Source organism: Punica granatum, chromosome 6 (assembly GCF_007655135.1).
Source record: "Punica granatum isolate Tunisia-2019 chromosome 6, ASM765513v2, whole genome shotgun sequence".
Lineage (NCBI taxonomy): Eukaryota > Viridiplantae > Streptophyta > Magnoliopsida > Myrtales > Lythraceae > Punica > Punica granatum.
The window spans coordinates 22,462,789-22,484,470 of NC_045132.1; the positions used below are offsets into that span (position 1 = coordinate 22,462,789).

A 21,682-nucleotide genomic window follows, 5' to 3' on the forward strand; every position below is an offset into this window, starting at 1 on the left:
CAACATTATTGTGTTCGGTTTGTTGGACATTAAACTTGCATGTGCATGCATTATTATTTGTGATCAGATTACACGATTAATGAACACCTTTAGTTCAAAAAACTGAACTAAGAGAAAAAGAATTTTGTTATATTAGTATGACTCTTGATTCGAACAAAAAAAAAAGTTTAAATTTGACTCTCACCAATAAAAAATTATCTGTACTTTTTTTTTACTGGATGAAATTATCTGTACTCAGTTCTTTAGTTTCCCTTCTCCTTTTTCTTTTTAGGTTAATGGACCCTATTTGTGAAAGAAAAAAGATAAATACTATCTTGATTACCGTCACATGCTTTTAATTAGGCTACAAAAGCATTTCAGCAGGAAGAAGGGAAAAAAAAAACGTTACAAAGGCAATTGAATAGCTGAGCTGCACAGGCAAGACCTCCTTTTGTTTCCTTTTTTTTTTTTTTTAATCCTTCTATGGCATCTCTCTTCACAATATTTGAGATCTTATGTTTGTAGTGTGAACCGGTGATTACTGCTTTTCCTTACAGCTGTATATGTCTCTTCGTATTTACGCAGTTGGTATGTATAGATGCCATGACTTCAGGACAATTTCGCACTCCATTTATTCGTGTTGTTATGCATACATATTATACAATCAACAACATCACACGCTTTAAGTTAATTTTACGGTAAAGTAAGCACGACCATTCACATTCAACGCACGTGATCTCGTACTAGCTAGCTAGCATACTAAAACATTGACGTTTAAGCACTCCTCCAATTATCATGTTCTAACTTGAACACAACGAAGAGAGATATATATGTGTGTGTGTACATACATAAAATACTAATCGTACAACTTTTCTTGATCTTTCCCTTCTCTTTTTTATTCTTTTTGGTTCATTATGAAAGAGACAATAGACCAGACATGCTCGCATACGCATATTGAATGAAATGAGGAATGTCCTAGACATGTCAAATAATCAGCCAGTCTCGTGCGAACGGCAGTGATCATGATATATATATATATCTTTGGACCCCGAATCGTGATGAGTGGTCCGTGTTCATCCATCCCTTTGCTTATGCCTCACTCCAATCCCCGGCACATGCACGCACAAGACAGCAAGAAGAACTGGAACTGGGGGCAGTTCAACTCATCAAAGTGGCAAATGGGGCGGTCCAATTTTATATATTAGGTATCGTATTGATTAACTAGGCATGCAACGCAAAGATAATTAAGTTTGTGATAGCATATATATATATATATATATATATATATATGGACATCCTTGCATGGATCTATGTGTTGAGCGACGCAATGGTTGAGCGACTGATCGATCTGTGAAAGGAAACAAGAAAGGATGACAAACCATGGACAGAATGACGATCGATAAATCCACTTGAACACCGGATTGTAATGCAATTTCTCTTTTGACTTTAGCTAAGAAGAAAATATGGTGCGAGTGTTACTTATTCATTTGTCTGAGTAATAATCTATCGGAATATTTTAGAATGAAAAATTAGTCACGATTAGTCTCACAACTTGTCACTTTTATACTTTCTAGAAATTAGTTCTTACTCATCCAAATGAATAATCCTCACTTGTATTTTCTCTTAATTTGGAGAGTAATAGATACATTTATTATTCATTTGGAAAGAAAATAATATTAACAAAAGAAAAGCCACGTAAAATAACCGATAGATTCGAATGCGCTGGTGATTTCTCAAGTAATAAATACATCGAGTCACTAGCTTTTCTGACATAAACTCCACTCTCCAGACTCAAGAGGATTTTATCCAGTTCATCTTATCCAAAAAAAAAAGACGACCAATTGACAGTATAAAACAATTAGATCCATTAAATTTTGTGTAAAGATATATCTTTTCTTTTCCTCCATTATTTGGGGGGATAAAATATAATAAAATAAAATAAATATTAACTCCCCGATATTTTATTTGGTACTTGCATAAATTTAATTTCTCTCAGTGATACCCTTACCGAAAAAAAAAAAAAAATATATATATATATATATATATTCTCTCAGTGATACGCTTTTCTATCGTTAAGAGAGGAGATGAGCGATTTTCAAAGCCGCGTTGAATTGAATCTCTGTCTCTTGCCAAATCGAACGTGGCATCTCTGACCATTCTTGGGCCTCTAGCTATACAGTTTTTTTTTTTTTTGATCTGCCCAGTATTCAAAAGTCTCGTGAGAGCTCTCATTAATTCAAATTCGAACATAATTGGTCGACTATAGGATAAAACTCTCTCAATCATATATTTTTTACATTCACATTATTCGAACTCACTTTGATGCCGAATCATCTAGAACCAATCCACGGGATTTGGGAAGTGCTCCTATCCCCCCTCTTTATTACCCCCTCCATGCACAATCAATTCCCCCTACGAGTTCTCATTCTCTCCCACGCGATGCCCGTTCCGGTCTAAAAAGTACAACATTAATTGGCTACTCATCAGCTCATACCAAACTAAAAAGTGCAGTTTTGCACGGCCCTGATATTCAATTCGAGCCGAATGGGATATCAACAAGGCCTTGGAAAGTCCCTGGCGGGAAGAAATATAAACCGCCCGGCCGATACATGAGCTCAGCATAACTTAATTCGTCTATCGGACGATGAACTCTCTCCATCTTGGAGATTCCGCGGCGTGGTTCTGATCATCTGTCGGTTGCGATCTTGTCTAAAAGAACTTTGCTCGAGATTTGTATAATCACAAAAAGTTGAGGTATTGGAAGCAGGATCAAGGATATGCATATTTACCTAGTGCTAACTCTAACTAGGAACCACGAATATTACTCCTCTAATTTCATTTAACTTTACCAACGCCATGACAAAACATCCTTTTTTTCCTTTGGAGGAACATGCTGGCTTCAAGAAGGGGCAAATGTCTATTAAAGAAACGCACAAATTAACATATCTCAGTGACAATTTTTGCAGCAGTCAATGGTATAGATGTCGGCAAAACCTATGCATTAATTTAATTAAACGATCCCCGTCGCTCTCGTAATTTGTCGAGCCTTTTGGTCCACCATTTTATTTCACATTTGTGATTAATTATATGCTGTTAAACCCTAACTAGTGATACGGACACCAAGTAAATAAAAAATAAATTAAATTAAATTAAATTTGGTGTGTGTTTGCAGTCCTCTAGGTACAAAGAATCAAAGACCCACACAGAGATTTATGAACACACAGAGTTTTAATTTATGAAGCTCAATCCAGAGCAGCCCCCACATGTGCTATAGATAATGTAGATACTGAATCCATCTCCACTTGATGACCTCTTCCATGGATCGCATGAAAACATATATTAAATATGTACATATATATATATATATATTATGTGAGACTGCTAAGCCTTTTCAGCTTGTTGATCAAAACTAATCTTCACATTAGCCATTGACTTGGTCATGTCATGAGGTGCTTTCATCGAATTTTGATCCCTGTAAAGTCTGTTCACACGAAGCGCGTACTACACCTCGTGATTCAATCTCTCTCTCTCTCTTTTTAATCGAAATTAGGTTGATCCTGATCTGTAATCTCTCTGTTCAATAAGTGAAAACTTGCAGAATATAGGAAGAGATTCGAAGGAAAAATAAAACAAAAGAGAAAAAAAAATGTGGAAGAAGAAGACAGACAGACTCATGGTCTCTGAAGCAGTTCTGACCCTTGTCTTTCATTAGTGATTAAATCTGTCCCAGTTAGAGAATCATATTTTATATAATTACCTGCAGAAGTACAACATGATGAGTGGACTAATATATGGTTGATTAACAAAACTTAAGAAGAAAATGCTTTGTAACTTAATCATCTAACCAATTATTACGAAGAATCAGTGGTATTGTCAACCTCTTTGTTGTCAATTTCGATTAAAGAAGAAATGTAACTTTCTGTTTTCGACCAAAAATCACACAGTCATTTCGACCGTTGTACATACTGCCATTTCGATCTTGCAAAAGGGCATGTATGTTCTGAGGTAATTCATGATGAGAAGTTTTGGTTTTCTAGAAAGATTCTAAGGACCAATGCCGCAATAGTAGCCGGTGTGTGTATATATTATATACTCGCACACACATGGTGATGATTATAATTTGTAGCAGAGTATCTCAGTGAGGTGGTCATGTTCTTTTTTTCTTCTTTTTTTTGGTTCTTTTATATATAAACACAAAATAGGAAAAATAAAAGGGAAAAAAAAATGATGCCAATTTGAAAGTAAGAGATTCCCACTTTCTCTGCACCAAATTTCTGCTTTTGAAAGCATGTTACAATGCAGGCATCAATAAAAGGAAAAGTGTGTATGTTTTCAGAACTTTATCGGATTCTAATATAAAGCAATAGCTACTGCAGAACGGATATACAAACTTCCTTTCGTAGTCTATTGTAGAGTTAAGAGGAAAGTCCATCGAAACCACTTAGTTGAAGCCGGACTTGCTTCGAGATCAGGACAATTATCCATTCAATGAAGTTTCATTTAGAATTATATGAGATTAAGGTCCTGCAAGTTGTGATAATTTGTCAAATGGAAAGCTTGATCTCATTCATAGTTTTAGCGTCGAAACAATCTTCCCGAGGATTCAAACATCATAAATTGATGGTAAAACGAATTCATGAATCCAACACGAGCCTAATGGCTTGTATTTTCGGATAAGTGGCATATGTATGTTGTTTACTACATATACAAAGGGTTGCCATAGACCAAGAACTCCTGCTGCAAGCTGCCTCGGCTTGTTGTATATGTAGGATAGCTTCCAATCTTATGCTTGAAAATTGCAGCGCTAAGCTTATGAGTTCAACCACACAATGCAATTATGATTCGCCGAAGAATAGAGGTAACATAAGAACATTTCTTTCGAGCAGAATGCAGTGCGGATACATGGGGTAGGTGAAGGACGATCGATGATCACTTCAAGACCGCATTCCTAGAGGTGGACCGGACCCGGTCTTACTCTCATTGCCACTACACTTATAATTAGAAAAGAGGACCCAACAGAATCATACCTTAAAAGACAGAATATGAAGCAACTTTACAAAAGTTAGCTTCGTAATGGAACTACAGAAAGTTGAGTGGCATCGATCCACTTGCTTATGAAGAAACACATATTGTAGTGCCCCTTTATGTAATGATCATGAATACACATTATCCATATTTGCAGCTTTTGTTCATCAAGCAAGTCACTATTCCCTGTTTCCTTCTTTGTTCTTACATCAACATGACGTCGAGTGATCGTAATCGCTGATTCTTCTGCTTCCACAGACCTCCTCCGATTAAAATATCTTTCTATGTGATATACATACAAACATACACGCATACATAATACGCATATCTTCCTTCCAGCCAGTGGTTTGGTGGTTTCATTTTCAAATTGTTTCATTCGGACATGTGGCATGGCCCTCGCCAGTGTTTGAAGAACATTTATGTAATCCCGGCCCCAAGTGGCCTCATTATAAGATAAGCTCCAAGAAATGAAATACTGCACATTCATTTTGGTTTCATATAATGGCAAGTAGATATTAGGTGGCTGTAAGAATATATATTCGTAGTCTTTTGTTTCATCCAGGTCGAGAAGGTTTAGCATCATGACTTGCAGTCTTACACAATGAACTATTTTAGTTTCGAACTTACTCCAACCACGACTTGACAGAGGCAGCTGGCCCATTAAAGCTCCTTTGGCAGCTCAATCTTGAGACTCGAGATATCGAGTATGTTCTGTCCTCAACTAGCATCTTTGTTGGTTCTCAATGGCCAATTAAGTTATGGGAATGATATGGGAAAACAACTCATCGAGGCCCATTCAGGCATGATGGTGCCTGGTGCTACAACGTCGAGACGCTCCAATTCAAGAATTATGAATTGCTGGTCGCTATTCCATAATTATATCAGGACCCAACCTTATCCGGTATCATAATTCCTTGCTTTGGCATGTGAGCGTATAAAGGACTAATAGGAGCCATTAAAGCGCCGAGGCACCGAAGAATATGATTCATAGTGTTTCTTTTTCGGCAACTTTCCATCATAAAGAGATATGACTCTTCTTTTTGCAATCAACTTTGTCCTTGAAAGTTGCAAAAGGGAAGCATTTGAGCATTCTTATCGCCTCTTTACAATTGATTGACTAAGCTCACCGTCACCGACAATATAATCTTCGAGCTATCCTATCCCAGATCACACTGGAAATCTTCAGTTTTGGTCCAAACCGAGCACATTCTGGGATTTCCACATGTTTCCATATGTTGAATAACGGAACATGATCCGCAAGAAAGTACGTAAATCCTCATATCATGAGCTGCTTTGTCTCGTAACGACTCGAAAGAGGACGACACGAATATCGTGGCATTGTTGACTTAGTGCTCAATCAGAGAGACGGCTGTGCGGGCAAGATTCCCGAACGAGATGGGTAGAAAGAGAGCATGACAGAATTGAGCCAAAGACCACATGTTAACTCTTTGCCCTGTTGTGCCATAGAAGGAAATTTTCTTCATGATCAGGCAAACAGGACGTATGAATTATTAGATCAGGTTAGAGTAAGCGAAGTGACTGATAAGACAATGCAGATAAGAAACTGAAAGCGAGTTAAAAACTACACTCGCTGTCACCCGAGTTGATTGGTTATTACGTTGTTCCCGCGGCACTTGAGGTTGTAATAACTTACATCAGCAGATTCTGTTCTGTTGCATGAAGTTACATGTTATGGACAGCAAGAAAAATCTGGGAATGAGCGGAGCGATATTCGTCTTTGACACTTGTGCTATGGAAGGGGACTTCATCCGAATACATTTGCTAGTAACGACACCCTTGACTCAATACATTCATCAAATCAGGAAGTCATCACAACAGGCAAAAGAAGATTCATCCCAGCTCAAGCCAATGAAGAGTAAACTAGTCATCTTACCCACGCGTGTATATGGTCTGTATTCAATACATGAATAGTTTGTCTACAAGAGGATAGAATATGCAGAAAAATGTGCCTCCAAAAGTAACTCTTTCACTGAGCTTCCATACAAGCATCATCACAGCATTTAAACATTGCAGTTCAGACAGTGGTCCCAAAACAGCCTTAAGCTTGATCTCCTATGTATGCAATGAAATCATCTCAACCGATCTAAAGTCTTGCGAATTTGGCACGGGATACATGGTACAACATGAATATAGAAGAGATTTCCCCATAAAAATATCGTAAACTTTTAACTATCTCACCTTTGACTCAGACAGGAGTGAATTGTTCTCCTAGTGATTGTGGGAGTTGTTTCTCCGGCAGAACACCGTCACCAGAAGTATAAAAGCGGCTACTCAATGCTATATATAAGATAGAATATTGAACAAACAGTATAAGTATACCTCACTGTTCACAATAGCTGTTGTCAGTGACACAGGCATCAAAGACAGAAAACAACGTTATAAAGAGAGTCAGAGAGGAACAGGTTTTAAAAACAGAATAGTGAGTTATAGCAACTGAAACATGATTAAGGTTTGAAACAATGAAATCGGACTTGCGGTAATCGGAGTAGTTTTACTTGGACTTGCGGTAATCGGAGTAGCAACTGAAACACAAATCTGCTGATCCTCACACTACTCCGATTACCGCGAGTCCAAGTAACACAAATCGATGCCAAAGCAGCCAATCGGGCTACATTCAGCAACTAACACAAACCTCGAAAGAGAACCTGTGCGAATTAACGCAGCCAAACTCAACCATAACCATTGCTTCGATCTTTTATTTTTTCTCTCAGCCTCTGCCGGAAAACTATCAACAAAAACAACCTCAATTTGGCCAACGAAAATAACCTATTGGCAGCGTAATCAGATGATCAACATAAAGGTGGAGAAGGGAAGTTCTAATGCTAGCTCTGAACTGCAGGTCTCACGGAAATTATTGAAGAATCAGTATCCCCGAGCACGAGCCGTCATCGAACCCAGAAGCAAGGAGCCTGCCACGCAGCTCATCTCGAGGCTGACTCACGCCCGCAGATTGAGAAGCAGCATTATTTGATGAAAACATTAAAAAGAGGTTACAAACAAATATGGCTCAGCAAAAAGCCACCCGTTTGAAGAACATGAATCATAATATAGCTGTTTATTGCCTCGAGTCTTGACTATGCACATTGCAAATACAGACCAAAGTAAAGATGAATCTGATTCTGTTTCTGCCAGTAGGAATCAACCTGGGGTTGAAAGTGAATTGATTGAGCTTCCTAATGTGAGAGAGACTCGAGAAAGCAGACATAGGAATGTGTATAGTCAAGACTCGAGGCTATAAACAGCTATGTTCTTCAAACGGATGGCTTTTTACTGAGCCATATTTGTTTGTAAGTGAAAATTTTCTCTTATATTTGTATGAACATTAGATAGGGCAATGGGTTTGACTGGTAGCGAGCGAACAACTTTACATTCCAAGAACCAGAAGACTTACCGATATTATGTATAGATAGGTTATGTAAGAACTCTTTGGTAAGAGGTGAGGGGAGTCATGTAAGAACTACTAGTCTACTACAAGGACCCTGTGATGCTCACTGTACCACCTATGGGTTTCTCTTTCACGGGCCAAACCAAAAACTTTAGCATGGACAAATCCTTCTATGTCCACTAAATTCTCTGGCCTATAAATGAAAATACAATTTTTCTATGGATTTTACAATCTTTCGTAAATTTTCAGTCACGACAGGAAAAGAGGAAAAAAAAATAAAAAAAGGCACGAAAATCCTACCACGGAGATCCTCTTGGTTCTGAAGGAGGAGGATAATCTTTAGGACAATTTTCCTATGTTTTTCTTTAAACAGATACTTTTATTTTATAAATACTAAAGGGCAAAAAATTCAAAGTGCATGTCTCATCAATTTACAGCCATCACCATCGTCTTAAGATCCCACTTAAAATATAATCTAACGGATGAGCTGCAGAAAATATAAAGGGAGAAAATTAAATTAAACTAAGGAAACATTCATAACTCAAGACCAAAAACCTTCCCTTCCTGGGAATCTGACATTTGTCTGCACCAACAAAAAGGAGAGGGTAGATTTCTTTTTGCTACTGACAACTTTCCCAGTTTGAAGGTCACAAATGTATAAAGGTCGCCCTAGATGGTACCGAAGGAGAGTCTATTCAACCACGTTCACTGTCTCGAATTCGATCAGTGATAGATTGCAGTCTTCCTTCACGGTGAAGCTGGCAGGCTCGGTGGCTTCGATGCGGCCCCACCTGTCCACGGCAAGCCTCATTGATCCTCTGTACATCTCGATCTTAGCATTGCGCAAGATCACAGTGCTACCCTCCTTCATCATGTCCACTGAAAAGCAAGGAAAACATACTAAGAGAAAATTTTGGAGGTCCCTCAATAAGATAAGCTTTTCTATAAAAAGAACATCAAGGAAGCTTGACTTCAATTGACATGGTATCTAAGAAAAAAGAAAAAGAGAATCTTAACATGACTAAAAAGAACTTCCTTTACAAAATATGAAAGGAGGGGGGGGGGGGGGGGGGGGGGGGTGTGGTGTGGGAGTGCCTTTAGAACCTATGTTGCACGCTTTAGAATGCACATATAAAAGAACACGATATCCTATGAAACTGAAAAGAATATTATCCTCAACAAGAGACTGTAGAATTTAATGTGGACGTAGCAGAAAACAAGAGGGGAAAAACAAAATTTACCTTGATCATTCCTAGCAACAAAAACAATTATTCCTGTCTCATCACCCACCAAGGATTCAGCAGTCCGTGCTTGACGACCCTTCGGTGCTACCATTTTCGTATCAACAACTTTGACAGTAAGGGTGAGCCCAGAGTCAAGTGGGCGAAGTTCACAAACTTTCTTGACCAAGGGCTTCTTGAGCTCTTTTGATGATTCAGCCATTTTAGCTTTCTGATAAACAACAGTAAGCTGCTCAGTTAGGAGAAGCAAAAGAGGACAGAGAAAAATAATATCCTTCCACCAATTCCAAGCAGCACTGAATTAATTGATACCGGGATCAACACGAAAGAAGGAAAAGAGGAAAATTTGACTTAGAACTCTGAGGATACAGAACAATACGTTCACCACTCAAGGAAATTTATAAGAATAGAAGAAAATCCTAGACGGTTATAGAGATACAAAGAATCCTATCCAAAATCTATATGATTCTATATTCAAAATTCAAGCTGATAACTAACCTATCCATAAGGTACTTTAGAATCTAAACCAAATAACTGAATAAAATCTAATTCTATTCTTCTAGGGTAATATCTCCAAATCTAAACCAAATAATTGAATAAAATCTAATCCTACTCTTCTAGAGTAATATGTCCACCAAATCTTCTCGATTTTCGTTAGCCTTGGCTGAACCTATGCATTATGGCACATGCTACGGCATCATTAATTCTCAAAAACCAAGGAAACTACCCCCAGTTTACTCTTGTGAGTCATTGGACAAGTATTCATATTCAGGTGGAAAAAAAGACAATTATGAACAATTGGTAATCTGACAAAGCAAAAAGGGCATTATAAAAGAATTTATTTTTCTAGAGCTATGGCCTTCAATATCATAGAGACTGCCGAAGAAGACGGAGGGCACCGTCGAAAAATTACTAATCTTAGCGGTTACAAGCAGCATCTTCACTTTAATTGAGTTTCAGTTGCCCAAACGGTGATGGACATAGTACCAAAATTAATGACGATGCTGCATAAATAAGCGGTCAAAAGAAGCAATATGTTCTGCATTGATTAGGGGGTGCATCTTGCACTGCAGAAAGTGCACGCCGCAAGTTCAAGTGAGCAATCATGTTTCTTAAACATATCCCCATACCTTCAACTAAACGAAACGGAAGTTTAGGATTTCACCAAACCAACATGCAAAAGGAGATCTCAGAACACTTTCTAGACCAATTTTGTTCCGTGAAATAAACACATCATACGCTATAAGAAGTCGAAACTCTTTTCGACAGTTTAATATGTAATGATCGAAACAAAACCCATCAAAAGTCAACTGAAGCGTGATATGTAGACAAAAGGGCACAGAAATCCTCTACGTTCTTCCAAAAAGTTAATATTTTTTACGAGAATGAGATCCAAGCACCAGTTCCATGGAAATGACCATGCAGAGCAATTAAACCGCCAAGCCCAAACTAATGTAGGTATTCGAACAAACAATTGACAACCGATTGGGTAGAACGACGAAAATTCAACGAGCCGATCAAAGCAAAAATCGTTGCTTTATCTTGGCAATCATCAATCACAACGATTCAATGATCATTCTGCGAGTTCAATCGGACAGCAACCAAACCAGAAACCAGACTTCACGGCATCCGATCCGTCAAACCGACAACTTCGATTAACAGCCACAGCCCCAAAGATTCAACCGACTCCCATCAAAAATTAAGGTCAAACCCTAGCTCGGGAACCAACACACTGATTCCAATTGCATAGCGAAAAGAGATCTCACCTGGGCTGAGCAATGCAGAGGCAGGCGGACGTATCAGCTTTTCGACGGCACCGTGTTTGCAGAGATCCGTCCCCGCGCGACGGGTCCGATGGGTCTTTATAGAGAAGCCCAATCGTGATCTGCACCGTCCAGTCCGCTGAACGGCGATGGATTTTCAGCCGTCCGATGAGAAACGTAAGTCACTAGCCTACGGTTAAAATTGTTTTTTTTACCATTCGAGTCGTGTCCCAAATTTTTTGACCAAAAGATAAGGATTGGAGTGACCTAGCCACCTAGGTCACCTGAAAATCAGATTTTTGTGATTTTTTTTTCACACTGAAAATAAATAAATAAATCTATTTTTTATGGGTTTTTCTTCTGATCGAAATTTTAATTATTTATAACTGTTCATATTTTCATTCTTCTATAGTCATAGAGATCTGTCTTTTCCATCACTTCGACATGCATAAAAAAAATATGGTGACGTTTCATTTTTTACAGCATTTCTTAAAGGCGACGTTATATTTAGAAAGTAATTCTCAATAAAGTTTGTAAATTATGCGTGTTATATATGCCTTATATGAATAGATATCCCTAATAAACAACAAAAAAAACTTTCTAATGACTTTATAAATTACTTTCATATTGAAAAGGCTCATTAAAAAATATAATAAGTTTCTTTATTAGATCGCGCTTTACTAGTTCTTCTCTCGTAGTTTACGCCTGCATATACTTAATGCAGAAGGTTAATGCTTATCGTATTTATACAGTCATGTTTGCCATAGTTTATGTACAAATTTTTCTAACAATTTTCTAATTTTGTGTGATGGCATTAGTAATTGGATATAAAGGGCTTTTGATATTGTCTTATTTTTGAAAGGGTTAATCACCCAAAAAAAATCTAAATTCAAAAGTTACCAATATAATTAGTATTTAAATATATATATACACAAATTCTATGTCTCCTATAATTATATAGAGTACTAAATTCCTTTCTTTTTTTTGCGGAAACTATATTATTATCTTTTTTTTCGATATACAGAAGCCCGACATGTCCTAATTAATCGATTTAAATTGGATCGACTCACTAAATGGTTAAACTCTCCAAATTAAAGATGTCTTCATTCACAAGATTCGAACTCGATATTTTTTTTTTCCGATGAAACAATCCTGATAGCTTATTTAAGGAAAATAGAAAAAAAAAGTGGAAAAGAAATGAGGGAAAATAGAATTAAAAAAAAAATAGAAGAGCAGAGTAACGGTAAGTATAAAAGGGGGGCAGCAAGGAAAGAGATAAGCCGCGAAGAGCAGAGGAGACAGTTGGGTGGTGAGTAACAGAGGCCGATGATGTTCGCGTCCACAGCTTCTCCTACACCTCACCTCCTTCCCTCTCTCTCCTCACCGCTCGCCCCCCACCACCGCCATCTCTCTACCCTCAGCTCCCCTTTCACTTCGGTCCCCATTTCCCCGGCCCACGGAAGGAGAATCCTCCCGTCGAGCGTACGGGCAACGCCGGGTCGTGTCACTCCCTTAAGGGTCTCCGCGAGCTCGCAGGCTGCAGCTGCCGAGGCTTCTGCCGTGTCTTCCGTTCCGGCTGAGATGAAGGCGTGGGTCTACGGAGAGTACGGCGGCGTCGACGTGCTGAAGTTTGATCCGAAGGTCCCCGTACCAGAGGTGAAGGAGGACCAGGTCCTGATCAAAGTCGTTGCAGCCGCGCTTAATCCAGTTGATGCCAAGAGGCGGCAGGGCAAGTTCAAGGCGACTGACTCTCCACTCCCGGTAATCTCTCTCGTCGATGCGTTGGATAGGATTGGTTGGCTTCCGAGTGTTTGCTTTCCATTTCCAGTTCCTTTGTGCTGAGGAGGAATGTGATCCGAATGAGACTTCTTTGGATTGAGATTCGAAGCAAAAACTGCATTGTAGAGTAAACGAATGCTTAAGTTGAGAGAGAGTTGTGAGATTTTGAGGAGCCGGAGCGGGTTAACCTTGTTAGATATGGCGTGTGGTTTATTTATTCACAGGAGTGGGATTGAGAGGACTGGTAGAGCTGATTGTTTCATGTCGTCTGTAGTTCGGTAACTGTGTTTGAAACTTCGGAAGAGTTAGATGAAGGTTTGGCTTATGATATATTACTCCGCTTGATGCGTGGGGTAGAATGACGAAACGATTACTGTGGATGGAGATAAGCATCCGTGGAGACTTTGGCTAGGCATATCATTATTGCATATAAATGTTAATTTCCGTAAAATTGAATTGTGATAACATGTTGTTATGGGGTGAGCAGCGATAGCTATGTGCATTGATGTGAATATTAGAGAAAGAAGGATCGAGAAGAAGTTGCTAAGTTATTTCATATTATACTATTATCGGCTTATTTCTACATCCATTTGGAAGTGCTGTTCTCAGTATTGCGGTGTGTGTTCGCTACTGTCAATACTGTTACATGGTATCTGCAAAACTGGTACATTCCTTATTCAGTGGATTCGGATATCGCGTTGAGAAAGAACATCTTGTGCATATTGATTCTTCGCACTAGTTACATTCTGAGGTTTAACTCTCCGTCCAAACCCTTTCCAGTTTATCATATTCCAGATCATTCTTTGTGCAGACTGTTCCAGGCTACGATGTCGCTGGAGTTGTGGTCAAGGTCGGGAGTCAAGTAAAGGAGCTGAAGGAGGGGGACGAAGTTTATGGGGACATCAATGAGAAGGCCTTGGAAGGGCCCAAGCAGTTCGGCTCTTTAGCTGAGTACACCGCTGTGGAAGAGAAGCTGATTGCTCTGAAGCCAAAGAACATCGATTTTGTTCAGGCTGCTGGACTTCCTCTTGCGATTGAGACTGCTTATGAGGGCCTCGAGAGGACAGGGTTCTCTGCTGGTAAATCGATTCTCATCTTAAATGGCTCTGGTGGAGTAGGAAGTCTGGTCATTCAGGTATATACCCTGAAGTCGTACTCGTTAAAGCTCTTACGGGCAGTAACTGAAGCCCTGATGCTCTTTCTTCTGTTATAAGAAACGAAATTTGTATATTTGTCAGTCCTAGCTTTAGTTGTCATATCTCTGGATGCTTTTAGTGTTGCTAATTGAGCAATGCTGAGGTTTTTATCGAGTATCTGATACCTTTGTTATCTGAGACAGCTCGCGAAGCATGTCTTTGGGGCATCAAGAGTGGCTGCAACTTCTGGCCCCCGGAATTTGGAACTTTTGAAGAGCTTGGGTGCCGATTTGGCTATTGATTACACCAAAGAGAACTTCGAAGATCTGCCGGAGAAATTTGATGTCGTGTATGATGCGATTGGTAAGTTTTGATTGCCATCACTTAATCCTTGCTTGAACAAGAACCCGCACAGTTACTTTGAGTGCTCTCACAGTTGATTTTTGTGATTTGATTCCAATTAGAACCTGAAGATCCATCCAGCAATTCGACTATTCGAATACATGGTTCCCTCAAACTTTTTCCGTAATTCACCCATATAGAAATTGCAATACTTGGACTGCCAGACATAGTCCACGACGATATTCGAATTGTGCTTGTCAATGTGGTAGTTGTTCCCTAATCTTCAATTATGTATTCCAGGGCAATGCGACCGGGCAGTAAAGGCTGTGAAAGAAGGGGGAAGTGTCGTGGCCTTGACTGGGGCAGTTGTGCCCCCGGGTTTTAGATTTGTGGTGACTTCAAACGGAGAGGTTTTGAAGAAGTTGAACCCGTACTTGGAGAGCGGCAAAGTGAAGCCCGTAGTGGACCCGAAGGGACCGTTCTCCTTTGCTCAGGTCGCGGAGGCTTTTGCTTACATCGAGACCAACAGAGCCACCGGGAAGGTAGTTATACATCCCATTCCATGAGAACGATCAAGGCCTGATCTGAAGTTTTTTGAAGGAATTGTCGACCATTTTGTTCTATGAGTAATGGTGTAAGTATTAGCTCACAGAAGGAAGAACCACCGTCACCGATGTAATTAAAACCTTGACTCGATCCACCGGAATCCATCAGTAGAGAGTCCTGCATTTGCCTTCTGCAGAGAACAAAGTTAATACAGTGATTATTTTTTAGAAGAGACCCTCGTGAGGCCCATTTTTAACCCTTCAGTGCCATTGGATCATCGAGAGACCACGCCGATCCATTGGATCGTGATGGACCACGACTATCCTGCTCATGGATCGTCAAGAGACATAAATGAAGATGATGGAAAAGATAAACACTACAAGATGCGATCAATTTTGGTCAAGATAAACACGTTTCTTTCGAGTTTTCACACGTAAGGTCACTTCCATTCCAAAGCAATGAGAAGGCCACACAGCGGATTAGTTATTGATGTCAAGTTGGAACAGTAATCAATTCCATTCCAAAATGTTCCTCTTCTGTCTATTCGTATCCGTATCGATATCGATTATATCGGTTTCCATATGGTTTGGCAGTAGAATGTAGAGAATTGACACTATGCAATAAATGTTGAATTTGGCACACTGATATGGACTCGCAAGAAAGGGTGCACTGTGGCATTGAATTGCACCCACAATTTAGTCTTGGAGGAGAGCGAAGGGAATGGCCGATTGCTCTCAACCACATATTATTCTTTGTCAATAATGTCCATTCTCTAGATCGATAACATATAAATAAATCATGCAATGAATTATGTACTGACACACGCTTACGAAGCCGGTCATGTGTCCCTATCGATCCATGCCCTCCTGCCTGTCTGCCTCTATTCTTCCCTACCAAAATTTTATCCTTTTTCACGTATACCAGCGATGAACTGATCGAAAAGATGCTATGCCATTTGGCTAGCTAGCTAGCTAGCTATTCTCCTCTTCAACATAATCTCCATCGGTCGAAAAATGTTGCCTTTTTCATACGCCGTACAATTGCTGTCAAACTTGCAGTTGCAAACGACTCTGTCTCGAGCTTTTAGGATCGTCAAGGATGTCATGATCTTCGAGAGGAGAAAAGAATGAAGTACTATTTCCAATTGCACTTAGCAATAAATACTATCAATTTGCTCATCAGACACACAGGCAACCATATCATATTACTATTACACCACTTGAGTGATTCTTACCTGTGATTGCTGCATCCAAACTTCACATGCAAAAAATGAAAAAGATAATAAAACTGAATCCATCAAATAACAAAGAAACATTCAAAAGGAGAAACGAGGAACGTTATAAGGAGTCTAGTGCAGTAACATCACCTTTGATTTAGAATGTTATAAGAGGTTGAATCGATCATGAAATATTCTTTATCTATTACATGAATTAACCATCGCCTTATTGTGGGACTCTGCATATGGGGTTCAAAATATTGAACCTTCATGAGTAGAACTAAATCAACATCTAAAACGAGAATTAGTCTCAATTAATAAAGGAGACACGCCGTGGTCCCGTCGGACAAAATAAACGGAGGACTAATGATATGGTTCGATGCACCAGCAATAATATATCCTCGTGGGACCCACTCTTTTCCAGCTCGCATGCATGCATGAATGAGTGGTAGATTATTGATATGATGCAGTCCAATAGGGAAAGAGTCTGGCATGTTCATGTGAGATGAGATCGGCTCCTCTCGTCCACAAAACCTCAACGCCTATAATAATTGATTAATTAAATCGGGCCTATATGATTTATCTATTACATCAACCTCAGTGGGGAAGGGGTTGCCAGGTGGAGACACCTGATTGGCTGGTTGATTTCTTTTGCAGGCCCCACGCGAGGCATCTCCTTGCCTTGCCCTATTTCAGCTATAGCAGACTTATCCAATTAACGTGACTGTCGTCCAATTTGTTGGGTACCGAGGTTTACTTATTCCTAATTCCATGGTCTCATCAAAATGTTCCTTTTGCAATTAGAATTTGACGGGTGCCGAGCAGATCCGGCAAACACCGAAGCTCTATGAAACACGACTCGATCTTTTTCACGCTCTTACCTAGGATGAGATGATGACCTCAGTCCGATCCGATGTGGATATATCGCATGTAGAGTCTCAGAAAGTTGCGCGAGGGAACAGATAATATTAAGGTCGGATGGAGTATAGATTAGAGTCGACGGCGGGGCCCAAGAGTGACATGGCAAGTCGAGGTCCAAGATTTTATGAGGTGGGATTAGTAGGAAGGCTCCTAGCCACTCGATACCCTGAGCACTTGCACATGCTTGAGAGTTCCAATCACTTCATTCCTCAACCCCATTGCTTTCAATTCCTTCTATAAAGCTCAAAACTTCTCTTTTCCCTCTGATCCATAAGGATAGTGGAAAGCAACGGACCCAGAGGTGAGAATATCCTATCAAGCTTTACTCCATATTTTCTTTTGGACGAGACCATGAGGTGTAGGCTGAGAATGCCTGCTCGGGAGTCGGGTTGGCTCGGGCCACGAGGTGCTTTTTTATGTTTTTGGTATCATGTGGTTTTGAATAGATCCTTACGGGCCATTAGCAATGACGAGATCATACCTTGTTAAATGGCGAGTAGTGATGATGCATGTGATGATATGTTGATTTTTTTTTTTGGTCTAACTGGGAATGAATCCTGCCGGGTACTCCATGCGGAACATTTAATCACGGATCTCGATCCTGTTCTGTTAGACTAAATGAACCGGTGAGCTAGATCATGTCGGAATCGTCTTGAATTTGGCCCCGGCCAGAGTATCCGAAGTCCTTGATCGAGGTTATTTCTTTGTGTTTGTTCTCGAATACATAGGTTTGTTGTTGTTTGTGGAAGTACTCGAATATGAAATTGAGCTGCTTCAGCTTCGATACTTCTACTGGTATACAATCGACTTAAGCAGAGTTCGGTAGCATTGCTTGTCGCGGAGCTCTGTCTGCTTTGTTCTTGAGGGCTTTTACTGCAGTAGGCACCATATTTGAATGTCGAGAAGAGAAACCGTGTGCTGTTGTTGGCTGTAGAAATTCTCGTTTGGTCAGTAATTACTTGTTCGAAGATTGCAGTGTCTGGATTTCTGATATTGCTACTGATCTGGGCCTTAACTCTTAGATTTATGCTTCATATTATTTGCTTAAAGAACAGTCAATTGCACGATCGAGCTCAAGTTGTTGGAGTCGGAACCTATAGAGTCGTGTTGGATGATCGTTCGGGGAAGGGGATCCGGCTCTCAGTGTTCAACTCATATTTGTCCTGAATATTTAAGAAAACCATGACTGCTCCTATCATGAGCAATGATAGACTCTCCATTGCCATGGAGAGAACTGGGCAATGGTAATAAGTCATTCCCTTCGAAACAAAGTATGTATATACACGCCGTTTGGTGCTCATTTCTCCTTTTCTCATGATCAACACGGCCTTTCGATGCAGGGTATTCTCTCAAGAAATTCCTACAGACGTGGTCATTAAAGTAGGCGAGGCCAACTTCTCCCTTCACAAGGTATGGATTTGCTGTAGCTCTGGTTTTTGTCATGCATTCATGACTCATGAGTAGAAAATAGGAACAAAATCAAATATGTTCGAGTTCGCCATTTCCGTTTCTATAAAAACACGAGAAATACGGTCATCAGCGTCTAATCGCGACTTATGTCTTCCGATGAATTCATAAAACTTGTCCATCGTCTTGTCAATTGAGGCAGAGAAGAGGATTCTGAACACACTTCTGAAACCATCTGCAGTTCATGTTAGTGGCAAAGAGCAACTACATAAGAAAACTTGTGATGGAATCGGATGACAAGGACCTCACAAGGATCGACCTCTCAGACATCCCTGGCGGGCCTGAGATATTCGAGAAGGCTGCCAAGTTCTGCTATGGAGTCAACTTTGAGATCACTGTGCACAACGTGGCGGCACTTCGATGTGCCGCTGAGTACCTGCAGATGACAGACCACTACTGCAACAACAATCTTGCTGGTCGCACCGAAGATTTCCTTGCGCAGGTTGCCCTGACGAGCCTTTCCGGGGCCATTGTTGTTCTGAAGTCATGTGAGAATTTGCTTCCCATCACCGAAGAGCTTAAAATCATTCAGAGATGCATCGATGTGGCGAGTTTAAAGGTAAAATTCAACTCTGTTATGTTCTGGCAAAAAGAGAAGAATCTCGACTTTTCCATTTTCCTATTCTTGATATATCAAAATGTCTTCGACCATAAAACATACTGCGAAGTGCAGCCCAATGCGATCTTTTCCTCAGTTTTACGAAACCGATTTGAGTTTAGCCCTCTAATCACTAGCCCATGTTGATTGATAGACGGTTTTCAATATAGGCTTGTCATGAGGCAATTTTTCCTAGTCGATCACCAACAAACTGGTGGACCGAGGAGTTAACTATACTGGACGTGACCTTTTTCGGGAAGATCATAATGGCGATGAAGCAAAGAGGTGCCAAACCCCTTACTCTAGCAAGTGCAATCATCACGTACACTGAGAGAGCACTTCGGGATCTCGTGCGAGACCACTCAGCAAGTGGGATCAAGTCCTCCTTGGAGTTTGAAGACTCCGATGTCGGGGTCCAACAGCGCGACATCCTGGAATCCATTGTTGCCCTCTTGCCTACCGAGAAAGCTGCCTTTCCTATCAACTTTCTCTGCTGCCTTCTTCGCTCGGCGATCTTTCTCAAGGCCACCACAGCCTGCAAGAACGAGCTCGAGAAGAGGATCTCAGTGATTCTTGAGCACGTAACTGTGAATGACCTCCTTGTCCTGTCATTCACCTACGATGGTGAGAGGCTGTTCGAGTTGGATAGTGTGAGGAGGATCATCACAGGGTTCGTGGAGAAGGAGACGAGCATGGCTGTTTTCAACGGCGGTGATTACAGGGAGCTCTGCTCCACTGCTATACAGAGGGTGGCGAAGACCGTGGACGCATATCTCAGTGAGATCGCTGCGTATCCGGACCTCAGCATCTCGAAGTTCAACGGTATAGCAAACGTCATTCCTAAAGGGGCTCGGAAGGTCAATGATGATCTTTACCGAGCTATCGATATCTACTTGAAGGTAAGAGGATTTGCAGTTTAAATTAAGTGAGCCGATTTCTGATGTATGTACACTTGTACGTCACGAAAGACCGGTGCAATGTATTCTGTTTTGATGTTTAAAAGCGTTCACAATGTGGGCGTGGTCGATATATGCAGTCCCACCCGAACCTCGATGAGATCGAGAGGGAGAAGGTATGCAGCGTGATGGACCCGCTGAAGCTTTCCGGCGAAGCTCGGCTCCACGCCTCCCAGAACAAGCGGCTCCCCGTGCAGATAGTCCTCCACGCCCTCTACTATGACCAGCTCAAGCTGAGGAGTGGCGTGGACGACCGGAATAATCCGACCGACGCCCTGACCACGAGGAACCAGTTAAAAGCGGATCGATCCCTCATTAAGGAGAATGAGGAGCTGAGGTCCGAGCTCATGAGGATGAAGATGTACGTAACGGATATGCAGAAGGGCCAGGGGATCGCATCCTCGAGTCATAAGTCATCGGGTTCCAGAAAGCCGACTTTCTTCTCCTCCGTGTCGAAGACCCTTGGGAAGCTGAACCCTTTCCGTCACGGGTCGAAGGACACATCCAATATAGAGGATGCCGTGGACATTACGAAGCCAAGGAGGCGGAGGTTCTCTATCTCATAAACTTTATCTCTCGTTCGATATTATAGTCAAACCAATTAGTTTTTACTTTGCTTTCGAAGGACGGGAGTCATATGTATTGATTGTTTGGTGATCTTGTGATTCGTTTTTGCCTGTTTTGTGAGTAATTTGGCGATTGTTCTTATGGTTGTATCGGAGAATTGAAGTAATTAATTCGTACTTTTAAAACTTAGATATGCAGGCATAACAGTTCATGTCGATGTGAATTTTGTTTGGATTAATTAGGTATACGCGAAATAAATTTCTTATGTTATGGCAACATGTTTTGAAGGTATATGTTACATTTGAATTCCTTCATGCGCACGACGAATGATCTTTTTCTTTTTGCTATCGATAGTGCCTGACGCCGTAGCAATCGATTAGTTCACCGGGCAGTGTATTGTACGATCTGGGACTCGTCAATTATATCTCAGATGTCGATATCCGAGAGAATCGAATCCTAAACTTGATTTACTACTTGTTGTCAACTTACTAGCGGGTCTAATCCCTCGTTGGTCACTACGAATGATCTGCCTTTGACTCATATAAGACTTTGTATAAAATCGAGATTACGCGTAAGCTGGTCCAGACATTATCCTGATTAAAATAAAATGCGTACCTTTCCGTCCAGAAAAAATGAGGGCCCAATTCATGGGGAACCCCCATAAATGTCACTTTGAATTTTAAACCAATTGGGCCCTTTGATGGGATAATAATTGGACCCTTTTCGAAAATGAGAGATTG

General features: G+C 40.5%; 3 protein-coding genes across 8 annotated transcripts; 2 read left to right on the forward strand and 1 right to left on the reverse strand.

Moving 5' to 3' along the window:
- Positions 1–8,818: 8,818 nt before the first annotated feature.
- Positions 8,819–11,572, reverse strand: LOC116211254 (uncharacterized protein At4g28440-like). Its single transcript, XM_031545547.1, has 3 exons — positions 11,418–11,572; positions 9,652–9,862; positions 8,819–9,289 (listed from the first exon to the last, which is right to left on the reverse strand). The coding sequence occupies exons 2-3, from the start codon at positions 9,851–9,853 to the stop codon at positions 9,102–9,104; spliced, it is 390 nt and encodes a 129-aa protein (XP_031401407.1). The 5' UTR covers positions 9,854–9,862; positions 11,418–11,572; the 3' UTR covers positions 8,819–9,101.
- Positions 11,573–12,681: 1,109 nt separating this feature from the next.
- On the forward strand, positions 12,682–15,449 carry LOC116211253 (2-methylene-furan-3-one reductase-like). The gene is made up of 4 exons (XM_031545546.1): positions 12,682–13,175; positions 14,005–14,328; positions 14,533–14,692; positions 14,972–15,449. The coding sequence occupies exons 1-4, from the start codon at positions 12,741–12,743 to the stop codon at positions 15,235–15,237; spliced, it is 1,185 nt and encodes a 394-aa protein (XP_031401406.1). The 5' UTR covers positions 12,682–12,740; the 3' UTR covers positions 15,238–15,449.
- A 2,049-nt stretch (positions 15,450–17,498) lies between these two features.
- LOC116211252 (root phototropism protein 2-like) lies at positions 17,499–21,218 on the forward strand. 6 transcript variants are annotated; one of them, XM_031545539.1, is made up of 6 exons: positions 17,499–17,655; positions 18,410–18,598; positions 18,695–18,764; positions 19,003–19,380; positions 19,590–20,318; positions 20,456–21,218. In XM_031545539.1, exons 2-6 carry the CDS (start codon positions 18,537–18,539, stop codon positions 20,939–20,941), a joined length of 1,725 nt encoding a protein of 574 aa, XP_031401399.1. In that variant the 5' UTR covers positions 17,499–17,655; positions 18,410–18,536; the 3' UTR covers positions 20,942–21,218. The 6 variants fall into 6 exon arrangements, with proteins under 6 accessions (XP_031401399.1, XP_031401405.1, XP_031401404.1 ...); XM_031545540.1 differs by having other exon boundaries at positions 17,511–17,655; positions 18,405–18,598; XM_031545542.1 differs by lacking the exon at positions 17,499–17,655 and adding an exon at positions 17,681–17,760.
- The last annotated feature ends 464 nt before the right edge of the window (positions 21,219–21,682 follow it).